The 16,677-nt window shown below is 51.9% G+C and overlaps 1 protein-coding gene across 1 annotated transcript; it reads right to left on the minus strand.

The window, feature by feature from the left end:
* Positions 1-682: 682 nt before the first annotated feature.
* Positions 683-5,019, minus strand: AQP10 (aquaporin 10). The gene is made up of 6 exons (XM_004619184.1): positions 4,915-5,019; positions 3,654-3,780; positions 2,099-2,236; positions 1,891-2,009; positions 1,466-1,683; positions 683-860 (listed from the first exon to the last, which is right to left on the minus strand). The coding sequence occupies exons 1-6, from the start codon at positions 5,017-5,019 to the stop codon at positions 683-685; spliced, it is 885 nt and encodes a 294-aa protein (XP_004619241.1).
* Positions 5,020-16,677: the final 11,658 nt, after the last annotated feature.

The raw sequence follows: 16,677 nt of genomic DNA on the forward strand, positions 1-16,677 counted from the left end.
CTCGGAGGCGTTTATTGCTCTGGAAGGGCGCGGCGGGGGCGCTGCGGGCCTGCGGAGGCGGCGGCTGCCGGGGAGCGGGGCGGCCCCGTCGGAGGCGGCCGGGACCCCCGCCCCGAGGCGGCGGCGCCGCGGGCTGCCCCGCCCCGAGCGTGCCTCGGTTTCTCACGACGCAGGCGCGGGGCGCCCTCGGGTGCGGGGCTCCCGGCCCCAGGGATCTCCGGAGGCGGCGGGGCTCGGGGCGCGCCCGCGCGGTTCCGAGAGCGAAGAGTCGGGCAGCAGGAACCCGGCTACCGAGGAAAGCTCGGGCTCACGGAGCCGCCCCCCGCCCACGCGCTGCGCGGAGGACCCCGGCCACGCTTCCCGCCCCGCGCCCGGCGCGCGCCCCCTGGTGGCTGCCTCGAGAAGATGCCCTTCGGGAAGCCTTGGGGGCAGGAGCCGGGCCGGATGCGAACCCAGGCCTGGCCGGGATCTTATCCTCGTCGGGCCTCCCTGGCCCAGCATTTCTTACACCGCACCCAGCCCGCACACACATAATTTCAGAAAAAGCAATGCCGAGAGGAGCAGACGGAGAAGCTGCCAGGCAGCGCCTGTCGCACCCATAAAGAGAAAGAGCAGCTTATGACTAGCCCGGCTGAGGGTCCCCAGGCAGCCGCGGGCTGCGGGACCTCTCCTGTCGCCTCGGCTAAGTGAGGGCCGGCGTCTTTAAGCCTGAGCCTTTGCGTTCCACAAACTCGACATCCGGATTCGGCGCCGAGTCCTCGGGGTGGTGCACAGCCACCAGCAGCTGGTACGTGGCTGTGCCAAGCGTGGCCCCCACCAGAGGGGCTACCACAGGCACCCACCACCAGCCGTTACCAGCACTGCAAGACAAGGGTGAGAAGAAGCTGGGTTATCAGGGTGTGCGTCTGACTTTCCCTCCCCAAGAACTGGGGCACTCCCCCCAATGTAGTCTCGGGAGTGCAAGAAAAGGGTGTCCTGGCACCAAGGCATAGCACTGGAGAGGAGACCACCCCCCCACCTCAGACACACATACACACCCCAGGAAAAGCCTATTCCAGCCTCTTGGGGAATTGTCTAAATAGGATGAGGTCATTGGGTCCCACAGAAGTAACATGGTGGGCCTGAGCTCTATAGTAAAGCAGGGAGGGCCTTTGCCTTGCACGCGGCTGACCCCCAGGTTCAATCCACGTAATCCCATATGGTCCCCCGAGCACCACCAGAATTAGTTCCTGATTACAGAGCTAGGAGTAACCCCCAAGCATTGCCGGGTGTGACCCATAAAACCCCCCCCTCCGCAAAAAAAAAGAAGTAAGATGGTGTGGTGGGGAACAGAGAGTGTGGGCCTCAGCAGAACGTGAAGGCAGAGCTGAGGCGGGAGAGAGGAACTGGGCTAGGGAGGGTGCTGTGAGGGCAGGGGCTGGGAACAGAGCCTTCAGCAGAGGTGGGGTGTGAAGCTGGTTCTCACCTGAAGACCTCAGGGCCCCAGCCAGCCACATAGGTGAAGAGCCGAGGGCCCAGGTCCCGGGCTGGGTTCAGCGGGAACCCACAGTTGACCCCCATGGAGAGCCCGATGGCCAGGATCAGCAGCCCCACGACCACCGGCTCCAGACCTGCAGGCACCCCCTTGTTCCGTGTGTCCAGGATGGCCAGGATACCCACGATCAGCATCCAGGTGCCCAGGACCTGGCAGTGGCAGAGGCAGAGTTCCCCTTGGCATGCAGATCCAGGCCTCCCCAGACCCCTGGGTCACCACCCGCACCCCTGACCTTGCCCCACAAAAGCAAACAGAGATGGAACCCCCCACCCACGCAGAGCCCTGACAGCAGACTGGGGTCCCCAGGGCCAGACGCAAAGCTGGGGGCTTGCCGCTTCCCCCACCCCAACCCCTACCTGATCCAGGAAGCCGTTGTTGAGGGACAGGTACGGGGCTGGGTAGGTGGCAAAAATAGAGGCCGTCTCCTTGGGGCCGGTGACGGTCAGGTTGCCACCGGTATAGTTCTGCAGGGCATCTGTGGGGAGAGCCGCATCCAGCCCAGTCAAGGCCGCTCTGGGGTGCCCCCACCCCCACACGGGGGACCCCAACCCTTCTCCCTCTTACCATAGTAGAGCGCATAGGTGGCTCCGGAGGCGCAGAAAGCTGACAGCAGCTGCACAAAGCAGTAGATGGGGAGCTTGGCCCAGGGCATGCGCCCCAGGAGGCACATGGCCAGGGAGAAGGCCGGATTCAGGTGGGCGCCTTTGGGGACCAAGAAAAGGAAAGTGCCATCCATTAAGGGATGTCAACAGGCACTGCCATCAGGGCCTGCCGCTCCTCTTGCTACCACTGTCACGTCTCATCAGGCCTGTTCCTAGAATCCCTGTTGCCATCACACAGCGAAACCTAGGCTTGAACCCACTGCCTGCTCTTCACTCACACTAGACATGTCTGAGGGAGAAGGCGGTGAGGGCCTGAGCCCCAGAGCACTTCGGGGGGGCACACCTTAGAATAGCCTTTGCCTTGCTTTATCTATTTGGGGGCACACCTAGTGGTGCTCAGGACTGACTCCTGGCTCTGCACTCAAATCACTCCCGGTGGTGCTCAGGGGACCATTTGGGATGCTGGGGAGCAAACCCAAGTCGGCCACACACAAGGCAAGCACCTACCCGTTGTACTATGACTCTGCCTCTGTTTGGGTTTGTTTGTTTAATCTCTCTTTTTTTTTCTTTTTGGGTCACACCCAGCGATGCACAGGGGTTACTCCTGGCTCTGCACTCAGGAAGTACTCCTGGCAGTGCTCAAGGGACGATATGGGATGCTGGGGATTGAACCCGGGTTGGCCACCCGGGTTGGCCGCGTACAAGGCAAATGCTCTATCCGCTGTACTATGGCTCCAGCCCTTTTTGTTTAATCTTACTTTGAAAGTATTTTGGTTTTTGAGTCTTACCTGGCAGTACTCAGGGCTGATGCCTGGCAGAGCTTGGGGGACCCTATGCAGAGCTGGGAATTGAACCCACTTCAACGACGTGCAAGACAAGCACCTTATGGTCCTTTTATTTTTTTCCCTTTGGATTTTTTTTTTCTTTTTGAGTCACATCCAGCAATGCTCAGGGATTACTCCTGGCTCTGCACTCAGGAATTACTCCTGGCGGAGATTGGGGAACCATATGGCATACCCACGTCGGCCACGTGCAAGGCAAACACCCTACCTGCTGTACTATCACCCCCGCCCCTCCTTTGGATTTTGGGGGCACACTCAGTGTTGCTCAGAGGCGACTGCTCTGTGCTGGAGTAGGGGCCACTCGAGCACACGGTGTCCGGGTCTCCAGCGCAGTGCATGCGCTCTCTCTCTCTCTCTCTCTCTCTCTCTCTCTCTCTCTCTCTCTCTCTCTCTCTCTCTCTCTCTCTCTCTCTCTCTCGGCCCAACACTTGCCTTTGAAGCCTGGCTTTCGCTGTTTCTCAAGGTGAGTGGAGAATTCACGGGAGCAAGCGGGATGGGGAGATATAGGGAGAGGAGGGGCTAGACAGGGCCAAGGTGCAGCCCGGACTAGTCCAAAGTCATGTCAGAGCTCCAGGAGATAAACTCTGAGTCACCCCAGGTTCTGCCTTGTCCCCATCACCTCACACCTGCACTCCCACATACCTGCCCCTCCCCTGCAGCTGACCATAGCCTCACCTGAAACATTGCCACCCACGTAGATGGCTACCACCACAGCCAGGGCACCAGCCAGAAACATAGTGAAGAAGTTGCCTTTGGTTTCTTCACTGGTGACAGCCTGAGCCACAGCCCCCTGTGTGATGAGCTGGTGGGGAAAGAGGGACAGTGAGGGACAGAGGGAACCTGCTGGACCCACGGGCACAGGGAGCAGACAGGAGAGACAAAGGGATATGAGGAATCAGCAAGGAAGAGAGAAACTGGGAGAGATGGGGGAAGAGATGAAAGATGTGGAGGAAGGCAAGTAAAAAGAGAAGGAGCAGGTCAGGGGAAACAGTGCAGAAGGCACTTGCCTTACCTGTGCCTAAGCTAGGTTTGATCCCTGGCACCACATACAGTGCCCCAAACCCGACCAGGAGCGCTCCTTGAGCATCACCGGCTATCACACATACACACACACACACATACACACACACACACACACTCACTGCAAAAGAAAAGGATCATGCAGGGGAAACTACCAGCTATCACACACACACACACACACACACACACACACACACATACACACACACTCACTGCAAAAGAAAAGGATCATGCAAGGGAAACTACCAACTATCACACACACACACATACACACACACACACACACACACACACACACACACACACCACTCCCCCCACACACATACACCGCACAAGAGAAGGATCATGCTGGGGAAACTACACCAGGAGCTGAGTGCATGCCTGGCCGGAATTCAATACCCAGCACAGACATAAGGTCTCCCCCGGAGTCTTATGTGTCACCCAGGAGTCAGGGTGACTCTTCCAGGAGTCACCCCTGACCACTATTAGGTGTAGTCCCAAAGTAACAACAAAGGTAACAATAAGAGGGACCAGAGAGAGTTAGCCTGGTAAGTAAGGTGCCGGTCTTGAACACAAACAACCCTGGTTCAACCTTTACTTGAATACCACCAATCCAGCACCACATATGTTGCCCCCACCAGGAGGGATCTTTGGGCACAGAGCCAGGAATAAGCCTCCCAGGTGTGGCACCCTCCCTCTCAAAAAAAAAAAAAATAGAAAGAGGAAGGTGAGAGAGAAAAGGATCAAGAATGAGGGCACAGAGGATAGCTCAGGAAACAGCGGGGCAGAAGTGATGAAGTTTAATAAAGCAGGACACTGGGCAAAGAGAGAAGGACCCCAGGACACAGGGACACCAGCAGGGGCCAGAATCTTTTTCTCTGCCTCCCTTCGTTCCTCCCCCAGAGCCCCTGCCTACCAGAAGCACAAACACGCCCAGGAATTCTGCCAAGCACTGCCGGGCCAGGAGGTTGTGGATCCGAAGCCAGCCCTTGATTTGGGCTAGGAGCTGAGTGTAAGCCATGGTGAAGATACCCGGTCCCCGGTCTCACAAGCACACAACTGCCGCACAGCAGGTCCCTGCCAGGGGAAAGATAAGGAACAGACTTTAAACCACTTAGCTCAGCTCCTGCTCTCCAGCCCCAACCTGAACCTGTGCACAGGTACGGTCCAGGGAGCTGAAGATAACGGAGAGAGCAAGGGCAGGCTCGAGCCTTGGGCCTTGTCCCCTCCCCTTCCACCAACCCCAGGTCCCCAGGGGCACTCTTTATCAGCCACTCGTGATACCAGGACCACACACACACACACACACACACACACACACACACACACGCACGCACGCACGCACGCACGCACGCACACGTACACGCGCGCACACACGCACACGCACACACATACATGCACACACACATACATGCACACGCACACACATGCACACATGCACATACGCACATACCAGGACCCCCAGGCTGTGCCCCTCAGGCACATAAATAATAGGCCCTAAAGCAATTTTGCTAAAGAGGGGTGTTAATAAAGACATCTCAAAACCTGACCAAGAGACAATATACAAGGCACTCAAATGCATTTTGTTTATTTCTTTTTATTCTTTTCTTTTTTCTTTTTGGTTTTGGTATACACAGCCAGCTGTGTCAGGGCAGACTCCTGGTTCTGTGCTCAGTGATTCTGGCAGGGCTCAGGGGGATCCTCTGGGGTGCCGGGGATTGAACCATGGTCAGCCATATGCAAAGTAAACACCTTAACCCCTGTACTATCTCTCTGACCCCTTACATGCTTTTTTTTCTTTTTGGATCACACCCAGTGATGCTCAGGGGTTACTCCTGGCTCTGCACTCAGGAATTGCTCCTGGTGGTTCTTGGGGGACCATATGGGATGCCGGGGATTGAACCCGGGTTGGCCGCATGCAAGGCAAACGCCCTACCTGCTGTGCTATCACTCCAGCCCCATCTCACCTGCATTTTAAAAGCAGGTGAGGAGCAGGCGGGACAGTACAGCAGGTGGATCATTTGCTTCACACACGTTCGACCTGGGTTGTAAGCCGAGCACAACTGGCTATAACCCAAAAAACAAACAAAAATTAATTAATCGAAATATATAAAAGTAGAAGATATGCTGGACAAGAAAACAGTGACAGCAATGCATAGACTTGATTTTTCACTTTGTGAATGGAGAAATGAAACCAAAGTAACAACTACCTGAAATCACTGAAAACCTGTCAAGGGGTCAGGGCATGGTGGCCTGGCACCTGTCCAGCCTCCCTGGTCCCCAAGGCTCTGCCGTGGGGCCCTCAGCATACACTAAGTGACCTCTCGGTGTGTGTGTGAGCACCCAGTTGCGCCACAGCCGAGTGCTATGACCCACCCAAAGGCTCTTCCGCACCCCACATGTGGAGGCACAACAAACTGGAAAAGGGTGACCTGACCCCAGGCCATTTACTACCACCACAATCAAGTGATGGGGACTCCTCCCAGCTCAGGTGTGCTCCCAAAAGTCCTCAGGACGCCAGGCCCGGGCTCTCGCAGGGAGAGCCTGTGTGCCATCTTTCAAGCCATTTCTCAGCCCTTGGTCACTGCAGCAGCAAGGGAACAAACAGGGCCGGCGACAGAGTACGGCGGGGGACGGTGCTCACCTTGCGTGCAGGCTCCATCCTCGGCAACACACAGGGTCCACCCACCCCCAGGAGTGATCCCTGAACACAGAAGCAGGAGTAAGCCCTGAACACCACCAGGCATGGCTAACAAAAGTCTCTGGGCGGGGGGGGGAGGGGGGGCTGGAGTGATAGCATAGCGGGTAGGGCTGGAGTGATAGCATAGCGGGTAGGGCGTTTGCCTTGCACGCGGCCGATCCGGGTTCAAATCCCAGCATCCCATATGGTCCCCTGAGCACCGCCAGGAGTAATTCCTGAGTGCAGAGCCAGGAGTAACCCCTGTGCATCGCCGGGTGTGACCCAAAAACCAAAAAAAAAAAAAAAAAAAGAATCAAAAGTCTCTGTTTGGGGGGCAGGGGAGTGGGGGTGTAAAAATATATCAAAAGTGATGCAAATTGATTGATTCATCAATGAATAAATCAAACAGTCAAATAGCGATTTTACCTTAAATGGCAAAATTGCTGCCTGACAGTTAGGAGGACACTGCGCTACTTAGTGCTGGGGAGTCTAAACTTGACTCTTGGTTTTCCGGGAGCCTGGGAAAGGAGCAATAGCACAGTGGGGAGGGCGTTTGCCTTGGGCACAGCTGAATGTGTTTGATCCCCTGCGTCCCATATGGTCCCCCAAGCACTGCCAGGAGTAATTCCTGAGTGTAGAACCAGAGTAACCCATGAGCGTCCCCGGGTGTGACCCCCAAAAAGCAGAAAAACAAAACAAAAATAAATAAATAAAACCAAGGGCCTGGGAGTCCGAAAGGGCGAGTGCACAGTTTTGCCTGTGATGGCCTGGACTGGTCACTAGATTGCCCTGAGCACAGAGCTCAGGTAGCCTGTGAGCACTCGGCTTGTCGTACCCCACTCAGAGATCTGAAAGACACCTACGTACAAGACTAGGTTTTCTTGGCTTTTTTCTTAAGCCTTTGTTCTCTTTTGAACATATATTTCTCTTTCTCTCTTCTCACACTTTTCTAAGTACATTTCTTTCAATGAAAACTATTTAGCTTCACTACAGACAAAACAAGTCTTCTGATGCCCCATATCATATTCTATAATGCCTCTGAAAAGTCGCCCTCACTAGAACCATTTTATTTTGGGGGCCCACAGTTCATGGTTCTGGGGTTCCAACCTGGTACCCCCTCCCCTGTACAATCTCTCTAATCCTGAAAACCGTCTTTAAAACTGGTCCAGAAAGCTAGGAATGTGGTCCCATAGGGGGTGTAACTCACATCTGTGGGGCCCTGAATTCAAATCCCAGCACTACAAAAAAATAAAATAAAATAGCACTGTAGCACTGTCATCCTGTTGTTCATCGATTTGCTCGAGCAGGCACCAGTAATGTCTCCATTCTGAGACTTGTTGTTACTGTTTTTGGCATATCGACTACATCACAGGTAGCTTGCCAGGCTCTGCCCTGTGGACAGGATACTCTCGGTAGCTTGCTGGGCTCTCTGAGAGGGACGGAGGAATCAAACCCGGGTCAGCCGTGTGCAAAGTGAATGCCCTACCCACTGTGCTATCGCTCCAGTCCAAAAAATAAAATAATCAAAATAAAACAAAAATAAAACACACATAAAATAATCAAAATAAAATCAAACAGGGCCAGAACAAGCCTGGGCAGAAAAACGGCCATGTCCACTGTGCCAGAACCATGGAACATTCCGAAAGGCCAGCAGAAACGAGAAAATCCTGTTTGAAGGCCTTTCCCTGCTTCTCTGCTTCTTGTCCTTTTGTGACGCCTCTACTTGGCCATTTTACTTGGGGACATCTTCACCATTACTGAAGCCGCTACTTCCTCCTTATTCTTTTTCCTCTCAATTCAGACTCCCCACCCACATATACTCCGTTCCTCACATGGGTACATTCTGGGGCTCTAACCCTGTGTGCCCCGAACTGCAATTTTTGGGAGCCGAATCGATGCACTCTGCCTTTCAAATCCTTCTTACATGTTGAGTTTGCTGTACGTCATGTAAGAAGCAGAATCTGATGCGTCTCACCTGTGTGGTGCGGGGTCACCCCGGGGAAGCAGGCAAGGTACCCCACAGAGCTGCTCCGGCTCCGAAGCGGCCTCTGAGGAAGTCTCCTTCCCCCACTGCACTCCCAGGCCCGCCCAGAGACAATTGCCCCAGGAGACGAATCATCTCCAGGCCAGCTGGGAGCTGTGGCTCTTGGCTGTGGCGCCAGTGCAGGCTTCCTTAGTTGGCAAGCGTCAGGGGCCAGAGCTCCTAGAGTTCCTGCAAATGCGCTAAAGCAAGGAAATTCTTCTGCTATTGTTGCTCTCCTTTATTTTATTATATTATTATTACTATTATTTTTGGTGGGGGTCACACCGAGCAGTGCTCAGGGCTTACTCCAGGCTCTATACTGAGAAATCACTCCTGGCGGGGCATAGGGGGCCAAGGATCAAACCTTGGGTTGACTCCATGCAACACAAGTGCCATAACTCCTGAGCTATCTTTTTTTTATTATTATTATTTCTTGGTTTTTGGGTCACATCTGGCTATGCTCAGGGGTTACTCCTGGCTCTGTGCTTAGGAATTACTAAGGAATTACCCCAGTGGTTCTTGGGGGACCATATGGGGTGCTGGGGATAGTACCCCCTTCGTCCGCGTACAAGACAAGCACCCTACCTGCTGTACTCGCACCCCAGCTCTCTGTGCTATCTTTCCAGCCCTGTTATTCTCTTTGTTTTCTTTGGGGGCAGAAGGTGAGGGGTGGGAGTTTGGGCCACACCTGGTGGTGCTCTGGGACTATTCTTGGTTCTGTGCTTAAGAGTGACCCCTTCGTGTTGCTCAAAACACCATATGAGATGCTGAGGGTTCAAACAGGGGTCAGATGCAGGCATGATCCTGGAACACAGCCAGGTAAGGCCCTCGAAGCCAAAGCCAAAATTACAAACTTGGTGGAGGGTCAGCACCATGGGCAGAGTGCAGGCTTTGCAGGTCTGGGTTCAATTCCTAACACACACGGTCCCCTTAGCAGCACCAGGAGTGACCTTCTGGCAAACACAGAGCCGGAAGGAGCACCTCAGGAATACTGGGTTTGGCCCAATCCCCTCCAGAAGTAAAAATAAATGAAATAAGGTGTATTTCCTCCTCTGGAGAAGCCCATATTATCTCTTGAACATATATCTGTTTTTGTTGTTGTTGTTGTTGTTGTTATTTTTTTTGATTTTTGGGTCACACCGGCGATGCACAGGGATTACTCCTGGCAGTGCTCAGGGGACACATGGGATGCTGGGAATTGAACCCAGGTCAGCCGCATGCAAGGCAAACACCCTACCTGCTGTGTTATGGCTCCAGCCCCAAACATATCTCTTTCTCTCTTCTCAGATCTCTCTAAATTTCTTTTTTTTTTCGTTTTTTGGGGTCACACCCGGTGATGCACAGGGGTTACTCTTGGCTCTGCACTCAGGAATTACTCCTGGCGGTGCTCAGGGGACCATATGGCGGTGCTGGGATTAGAACCCAGGTCGGCCGAGTGCAAGGCAAACGCCCTACCCGCTGTGCTATCACTCCAGCACCTTTAAATTTCTTTAAATAAAAACTTTTTGTGAGGCCAGAGACATAGTTCCCTGAGCATAGTACTCTGGCATCCCATATGGTCCCCTGAGCATTGCCAGGAGTAATTCCTGAATGCAGAGCCAGGAGTAACCCCTGAGCATTGCCAGGTATGACCCAAAAAGCTAAAAAAAAAAAAAAAAAGAAAAGAAAAACAAAACACAACCTGTTTGTGGAGCCAGAGAGATAGTACAGCAGGCGAGGTAGCTGCATTACAAACACAACTGATCTGGGTTCCCAGAGCCCCACCAGATGTGATCCCTGAGCACAGAGCCAGGAGTAAGCCTCAAGCAGAGCTGGATGTGGCCTAACCTCCTCCATACTATCTTGCATCACAAAAATAAGTAAATAAACAGAAAGATAATAAAATATAAACTTGAGTGTTTGTGTATACATAGCTCATTAATAGAGTACATGCTCCATTTCAACCAGAACTACTTTATTCAGAAATTAAATGAAAACTTCAGGGAGATGAAGAAAATGAAAAGAGAGAGAGGCAGGGGTGGGGGGAGGACTGGGGGGATAGTACAAGAGTGAGACACTTGCCTTGTGTGCAGCCAACCCAGGTTTGATCCTCAGGAGTACACAGGGTCCCTGAGCCCTGCCAGGAATTATCCCTGAGTACAGAGCCAAGAGTTATCCCTGAGCACAGAACCAGGAGGAAGCTCTGAGTATTGCCAGGTGTGACCAAAACCAACAACAACAAAAAATAATCAAAGCAGAGCCTTTTGAGCTATCTCCTTGGCCCCACGCTAGATTAAGCTTGATGGTTTAATTAAAACAACATGTCATCAAAGTTATCGGCATTAAATATAATCCAAATATGGACCTTATTCTCCTCCCTTCAACTTATTAATCACATAGGCTCGTGTTATCTTTTTTGTGTGTGCAGTTGCAGGGAGAGAATTCAGGACCTCACTCAGAATGAATGCTCTACTGCTGAGCTTCCCTCTCGGAGAGCCTGGCAAGCTACCCGTGGTGTGTTCAATATGCCAAAAACAGTAACAAGTCTCACAATGGAGACGTTACTGGTGCCCACTCGAGCAAATCGATGAACAACAGGACAACAGTGCAGTGCTATTGCTGAGCTACTACCCTGGCCCTCAAGGATTTTTTTCTTTTTTTGGGGGGGGCCACACCCCGAGTTGCTCAGGGGTTACTCCTGGCTCTGTACTCAGGAATTATTCCTGGAGGTGCTTGGGTGACCATATGGGGTGCTGGGGATTGAACCCAGGTCGGCCACGTGCAAGGCAAACGCCCTACCCGCTGGAGTGCTATCACTCCAGCCCCTTCTTTTCTTTCTTTTTTAAATTTTAAATCTGTTTTTCAGCCCACACCCGGCAATGCTCAGGGCTTTCTCCTGGCTCTGTGCTCAGGAATCACTCCTGGGGGTGCTCAAGGGAACATATGGGATGCCGGGGATTGAACCCGTGTTGGCAAGGCAAGTGCCTTACCCACTGTACTATCTCTCCAGCCCTGTCTCATGAAAATTCTGTTATTTCTATCAAGAGACAAAAGGCAAAAAATGGAGTCCCTTTTGCAAAGCCCACATCAAACCCAGGCTTAATATTTAATTGTAGCTTTAACTGCTCCCAGGATGTAATTTTAATCAATCGGTCCGGAATTTTCTAATCAAGTAAACCTACCTACTAGGTGCCAATTAAACATAATCAATGAAGCGAGATGGCAAAGAGAGATAGAATGTTTGTTCAGCTCAAAAAGGTAGATTGGTTGGGCTGGAGCGATAGCACAGTGGGTAGGGCGTTTACCTTGCATGTGGCTGACCGGGGTTCAATTCCCAGCATCCCATATGGTCCCCTGAGCACCGCCAGGAGTAATTCCTGAGTGCAGAGCCAGGAGGAACCCCTGTGTAATGCCAGGTGTGACCCAAACAGCAAATATAAATAAATAAATAAATAAAGGTAGATTGGCTTCGGGGTGGTTTGGGGTATTGTTTTTCCTTTGGGGCCCACACTCAACAGTGCTCAGGGGTGGTGCCTGGGGCTTGAACCGGGATGCAAGGCAATCTTTAACCCTTGCACTATCTCTCCAGCCCCAGTGATTGCTTTCTTTGCTCTGAAAAGAGCGAGGTAGGACAAATAAGTGTGGGAAATTCTGGTGATGATTTCCATAATTTTGTTAGTCTTTCAATTATTTTTGATTGCTTGAAACTTTAGAACTTTTCTCAGTTAAGTCAAAGAATGATATGCATAGAATAGATTGCTTCCAAACAAGAGAAAATAATGCTTAAGCAGTGACTAATTACTATGACTCATAATTCTGAGAAGCTTAGCGTATTAGGGTCTAGGGTCCAGTGATGTGGCTCAGTGGTAGAGCTGAGGCTTGATCCCCAAAAGGACCTCACATTGCCCAGTGCCACGGCCATTGTGATTCCCAGTGCCTGCAAGCAGCAGAATTTCAAACTCCTGAGAAGGAACATTCCCACCCCAAAGCTCCCGCAGAGGATCAGCCAAAGTCTGGTAACATCTTTCCTGTGATCAGCTCCCCTGGGCTAACCCTATCTCCCTCCCATCTGTCCAGCTCTTCTCCAGAGAGCCTCACATACTCCAATAAACTTGTCCAGGTGTCTTTTCTTCTCAATCTTTTTATTATTTTACTCTAAAAATACATTTGGGGTGATGGCTGGGTCATACCTGGCTGTGCTCAGGCGTTCCTGGTTCTGTGCTTAGGCATCACTTCTGGCAGTGCTCAGGGGACCTTAAGGCCTGCCGGAGATCGAACCCAGGTCAGCTACGTGCAAGGCAGGTGCCCTGCCCACTATTCGCTCTCCAGCCTCAGTCTTTTCCCAAGATCCAACTTGAGACAGTTGATTTCGGAAGTGATTCCGGTGAAGTATGTTCTAAAATGGTTTTGAATAAGGATTGTCCATTTGGGGTTGGCACAAAGGAGCAAGGGTCGCAGGTAGAGTATGACTGGTCTCCAGCTTGCTGAAAGGACACAATGGCCACAAGGGACGGGGAAGGGCAGTTGGAAGTCGGAAGGATATTTGCTAGCACAGAGAAACGGAAACTGTAAGTTCTGGAGAAGTGATCAAGGGAAACTGAAAGCAGCCCTGACCTCTGACCTCTGACCTCTGCGGCTGGTGGCTTTTGACAGCTGGATCTGCAATCATCGGAGCAGCAGCAGTTTTTTTGTTTTTGCTTTTTGGGTCACACCTGGCAATGCACAGGGGTTACTCCTGGCTCATGCACTCAGGAATCACTCCTGGCGATGCTTGGGGGACCATGTGGGATGCTGGGAATCAAACCCGAGCAAGGCACACGCTCTACCCGCTGTGCTATTGCTCCAGCCCCAGAGAAGCAGTTTTATTGTTGTACTTTATTTCAAAATTTCTTAGGTCTTGAGCCACCCCAGCAGTGCTCATGCCTCACTCCTAGCTCTGTGCTCAGGGGTCACTCCTAGTGGGGTGCAGGGGAGCCTGTGCAGTGCTGGAGATTGAACTCAGATCTGCCGATGCCAGGCGAGCACCTGTCTCCCTGTGCTCTCTCCCCGGGTTCCCAGCAGCACTGCTTTAGAGCAGCCTCTGAAACTTTCCGTCTTGTTTTAGTCATCTGGAGAGCTTCTCTTTATTTATTTTAATTTTTTTATTTTATAAAGTTTTATTTTATAAAGTAGTTCACACTTAATATTCAAACACCAATCCCACCACCATTGCACCTTCCCACCACCATATTTCGGGTGTTTCCATCCCGAACAGCAATCCCTGTCCCAAAGCAGAATCTAGATAATATAATATTTCCCTTTAAGGTTGGTGGCCTCCTTTGAATCCCATCAAATGTGGTACGGTACTCTTGGAGTCTGGGTAGAGTATATTCTGTAAAATGTCAAGAGAAGGTCCAAGAAAAGGGTCACTTACGGGTGAGGCTTGGCCCGAGCGTGTGGAGAGTGGCCGTGAGCATGGTGGCGGTTGAGTTCTGGAGGTTTCTGGCTGCTAGGGCTGGGTCCCTTGAGGCGGGGAGGCATCTCACCCACCCCCTCCTGGGGCACCCCGAGTGAGACAGCCTGGCCCGGGGTGCAGTGGCATGGTTATGGTGAGTGTCAGGTTGCTCCCTTCCAGGAGAGAAGGACGTGCCATGGAGAGCATTTAAAACCCCCCTATCAGAGCTGGAGAGAGACAGCACCACAGGTAGGATGCTTGCCTTGCAGGTCACTGACCCCATATAGTCAGGAGTAAGCCCTAAGCACTACTGGCTATGCCTCCCTCCCCACACCCCTACCCTGAAAAAAAACAAAAACAAAACCCAAAACCCAAATAAAAATAAAATTCCCAGTATCTTTTCTTTTTTGGTAGTGCCAAGAACTGAGCCCAGGCGTCACACACACAAGCACTCTACAGCTGAGCCACTTCTCTGGCCCCAACTATTTTCTATTTTTTTTTTCTTCCTAATTTCATGGCTGAGGGCCAGGCCACAACCATAATAAGTCAGAATCCATTTGGTGTGCGTGTGTGGGGGGGAGGTGAGGGGAGGGAGAGAAGGGGAAGGCTCTGGTGATTCCAGTGGCTCTAGAGAAGGCTGAGTTCTCAGTCCCAGCTGGGCACCCAAGCCTGGGTTCAGGTGATAATATAGAAAGGGAGGGATCCTGCCTCTTGAAAAAGGTGCACTCAGCACCTGCATTTAGCCTGGCCACTGCAGTTCTGCCCTGTGGTTCTTGGTTAGAGTTCTCCAAGGAAAGGTTTTCCAGAATCCCCCACTGCTAGCCAAGGACAGACACTTCTGCCAAGTCCAGCCCCCTCACCAGGAGCAGGCACTGACGTTCTAAGACCTCAATAGCATCTCCTCTCATGGAAAAGCTTTTATTCACTTTTTTGGGTTTAGTGCCAGAAATTGAACTCTGGTGGGGCCAGAGCGATAGCACAGTGGGTAGGGCATTTGCCTTGCACGCGGCCGACCCGGGTTCGATCCCCGGCATCCCATATGGTCCCCCAAGCACCGCCAGGAGTAATTCCTGAGTGCAAAGCCAGGAGTAACCCCTGAGCAGCGCTGGGTGTGACCCAAAAAGCAAAAAAAAAAAAAAAAAAAAGAAAAAAAGAAATTGAACTCTGGTGAGGCACTTGCCTTGCACGCAGCCAACCTGGGTTTGATCCCTGGCACCCCATATGGTTCCCACCAAGAGTGATCCCTGAGCAGAGGCAGGAAGGATCCTGGAGCACAGCTAGGTGTGGCCCCAAAACCAAACCAAAAGAGCAACAACAAAAAATCCCAAGCAAACAAAAAGACATAATTTGTATGGATATGACAATGAATTTCCTGGATCTAGGAATTTGATTTTGAGGTCTGGGGAAGCAGTTTTCAGTCCACAGGTCCATATTATGCTGCAGAAATTTCCAGTTGATCCACAGAAGCTTTTGCCACTGATCCCACGGTCTGCCTGCTTTCCACCACGGGCTGACTGTGGTGAGTTTAAGCATGCGTGTGCACAGGCTAATTGGGCCTATCTGGACCTCATCAGCCTGTTGATAACACGTCATAGTCTCGTAATGTGCTTCCTGCAGCATACAAAGTTCCTGAATTCACCGTGCCCTTGTGTACTGTTTGCTAATTCTGCATTGTGGATTTAGGAAGGCACGTTATTGTTAGGGTCATTTTTTGTTTTAATGCCACACCTGGCTATGCTCAGAGCTTACTCCTGGCTCTATGCTCAGGGATCACTCCTGGCAAGGGACCATATGTGGTGCTGGGGACTGAACCTGGGTTGGCCACATGCAAGGCAAGAACCCTACCCGCTGTACTATCTTTCTTGTCCCTGCTTGGGTCATTCTGCTGGCCTGGACAATCCCTGTCAATGCAGGGCCCAATGGCACTGCATCCTTGGGCCTCAGAGTTGAACCACTGGCCAAATGGCCAGCAATCTCCAGAGGGGCCCCAGGCCCCCTGAGCACACTTGGGAGACACCGCCCCCACATCCCCAGGCAAAAAGTCAAATGACAAAACTTGGTAACCTTCCTTTTTTACCAGGGGGCAATTTGGTGCCAGGGATTGCAAGGCTTCTCCCCTGTAGTATCTCTCTAGCTCCTTTAGGTCTTGCTTTTAAAGGTTATTGCAGCCTGAGAAATAGTACAGGAGGTAAGACACTTGCCTTATACGTGGCTAACCCTGGTTTAGTCCTGGCACCATATATGGATTCCCTTAAAGCACTGTTAGGATGAAACGTGAGCAGAGTCAGGAGTAAGCACTAGCACAGCTGGGTGTGGCCCAAAAGAAAATAAAAGCAAGACCCATAAGTAGGAGCTATGTGCACATCTTTGTAATATGTAATATGTTCTGCATTCTATCAAATGATGTCATCACACTCCCCAAACCCTCATAATTATCATTTGAAGTACAGTGTTTCTACAGATTGAACACTGGATTTTTGTTGTTATGGGGGCCACACCCAGCAATGTTCAGTGCTCAGGGGACACTGCCGGTGGAGCTCACGGTTAACTATGCAGTGCAGGG

The sequence above is a fragment of the Sorex araneus genome, chromosome 5 (genome assembly GCF_027595985.1).
Source record: "Sorex araneus isolate mSorAra2 chromosome 5, mSorAra2.pri, whole genome shotgun sequence".
In the NCBI taxonomy this organism is placed as follows: Eukaryota; Metazoa; Chordata; class Mammalia; order Eulipotyphla; family Soricidae; genus Sorex; species Sorex araneus.

Bases quoted from the DNA above. Each gene is read 5' to 3' on its own strand.
- AQP10 (XM_004619184.1), bottom strand. From the start codon at position 5,019: ATGGCTTACACTCAGCTCCTAGCCCAAATCAAGGGCTGGCTTCGGATC. The intron at 3,781-4,914 runs GTAGGCAGGGGC...TTTCCCCACCAG, and splicing joins TGGGCGTGTTTGTGCTTCTG to CTCATCACACAGGGGGCTGT. The intron at 1,684-1,890 runs GTAGGGGTTGGG...TGCCACTGCCAG, and splicing joins ACAACGGCTTCCTGGATCAG to GTCCTGGGCACCTGGATGCT.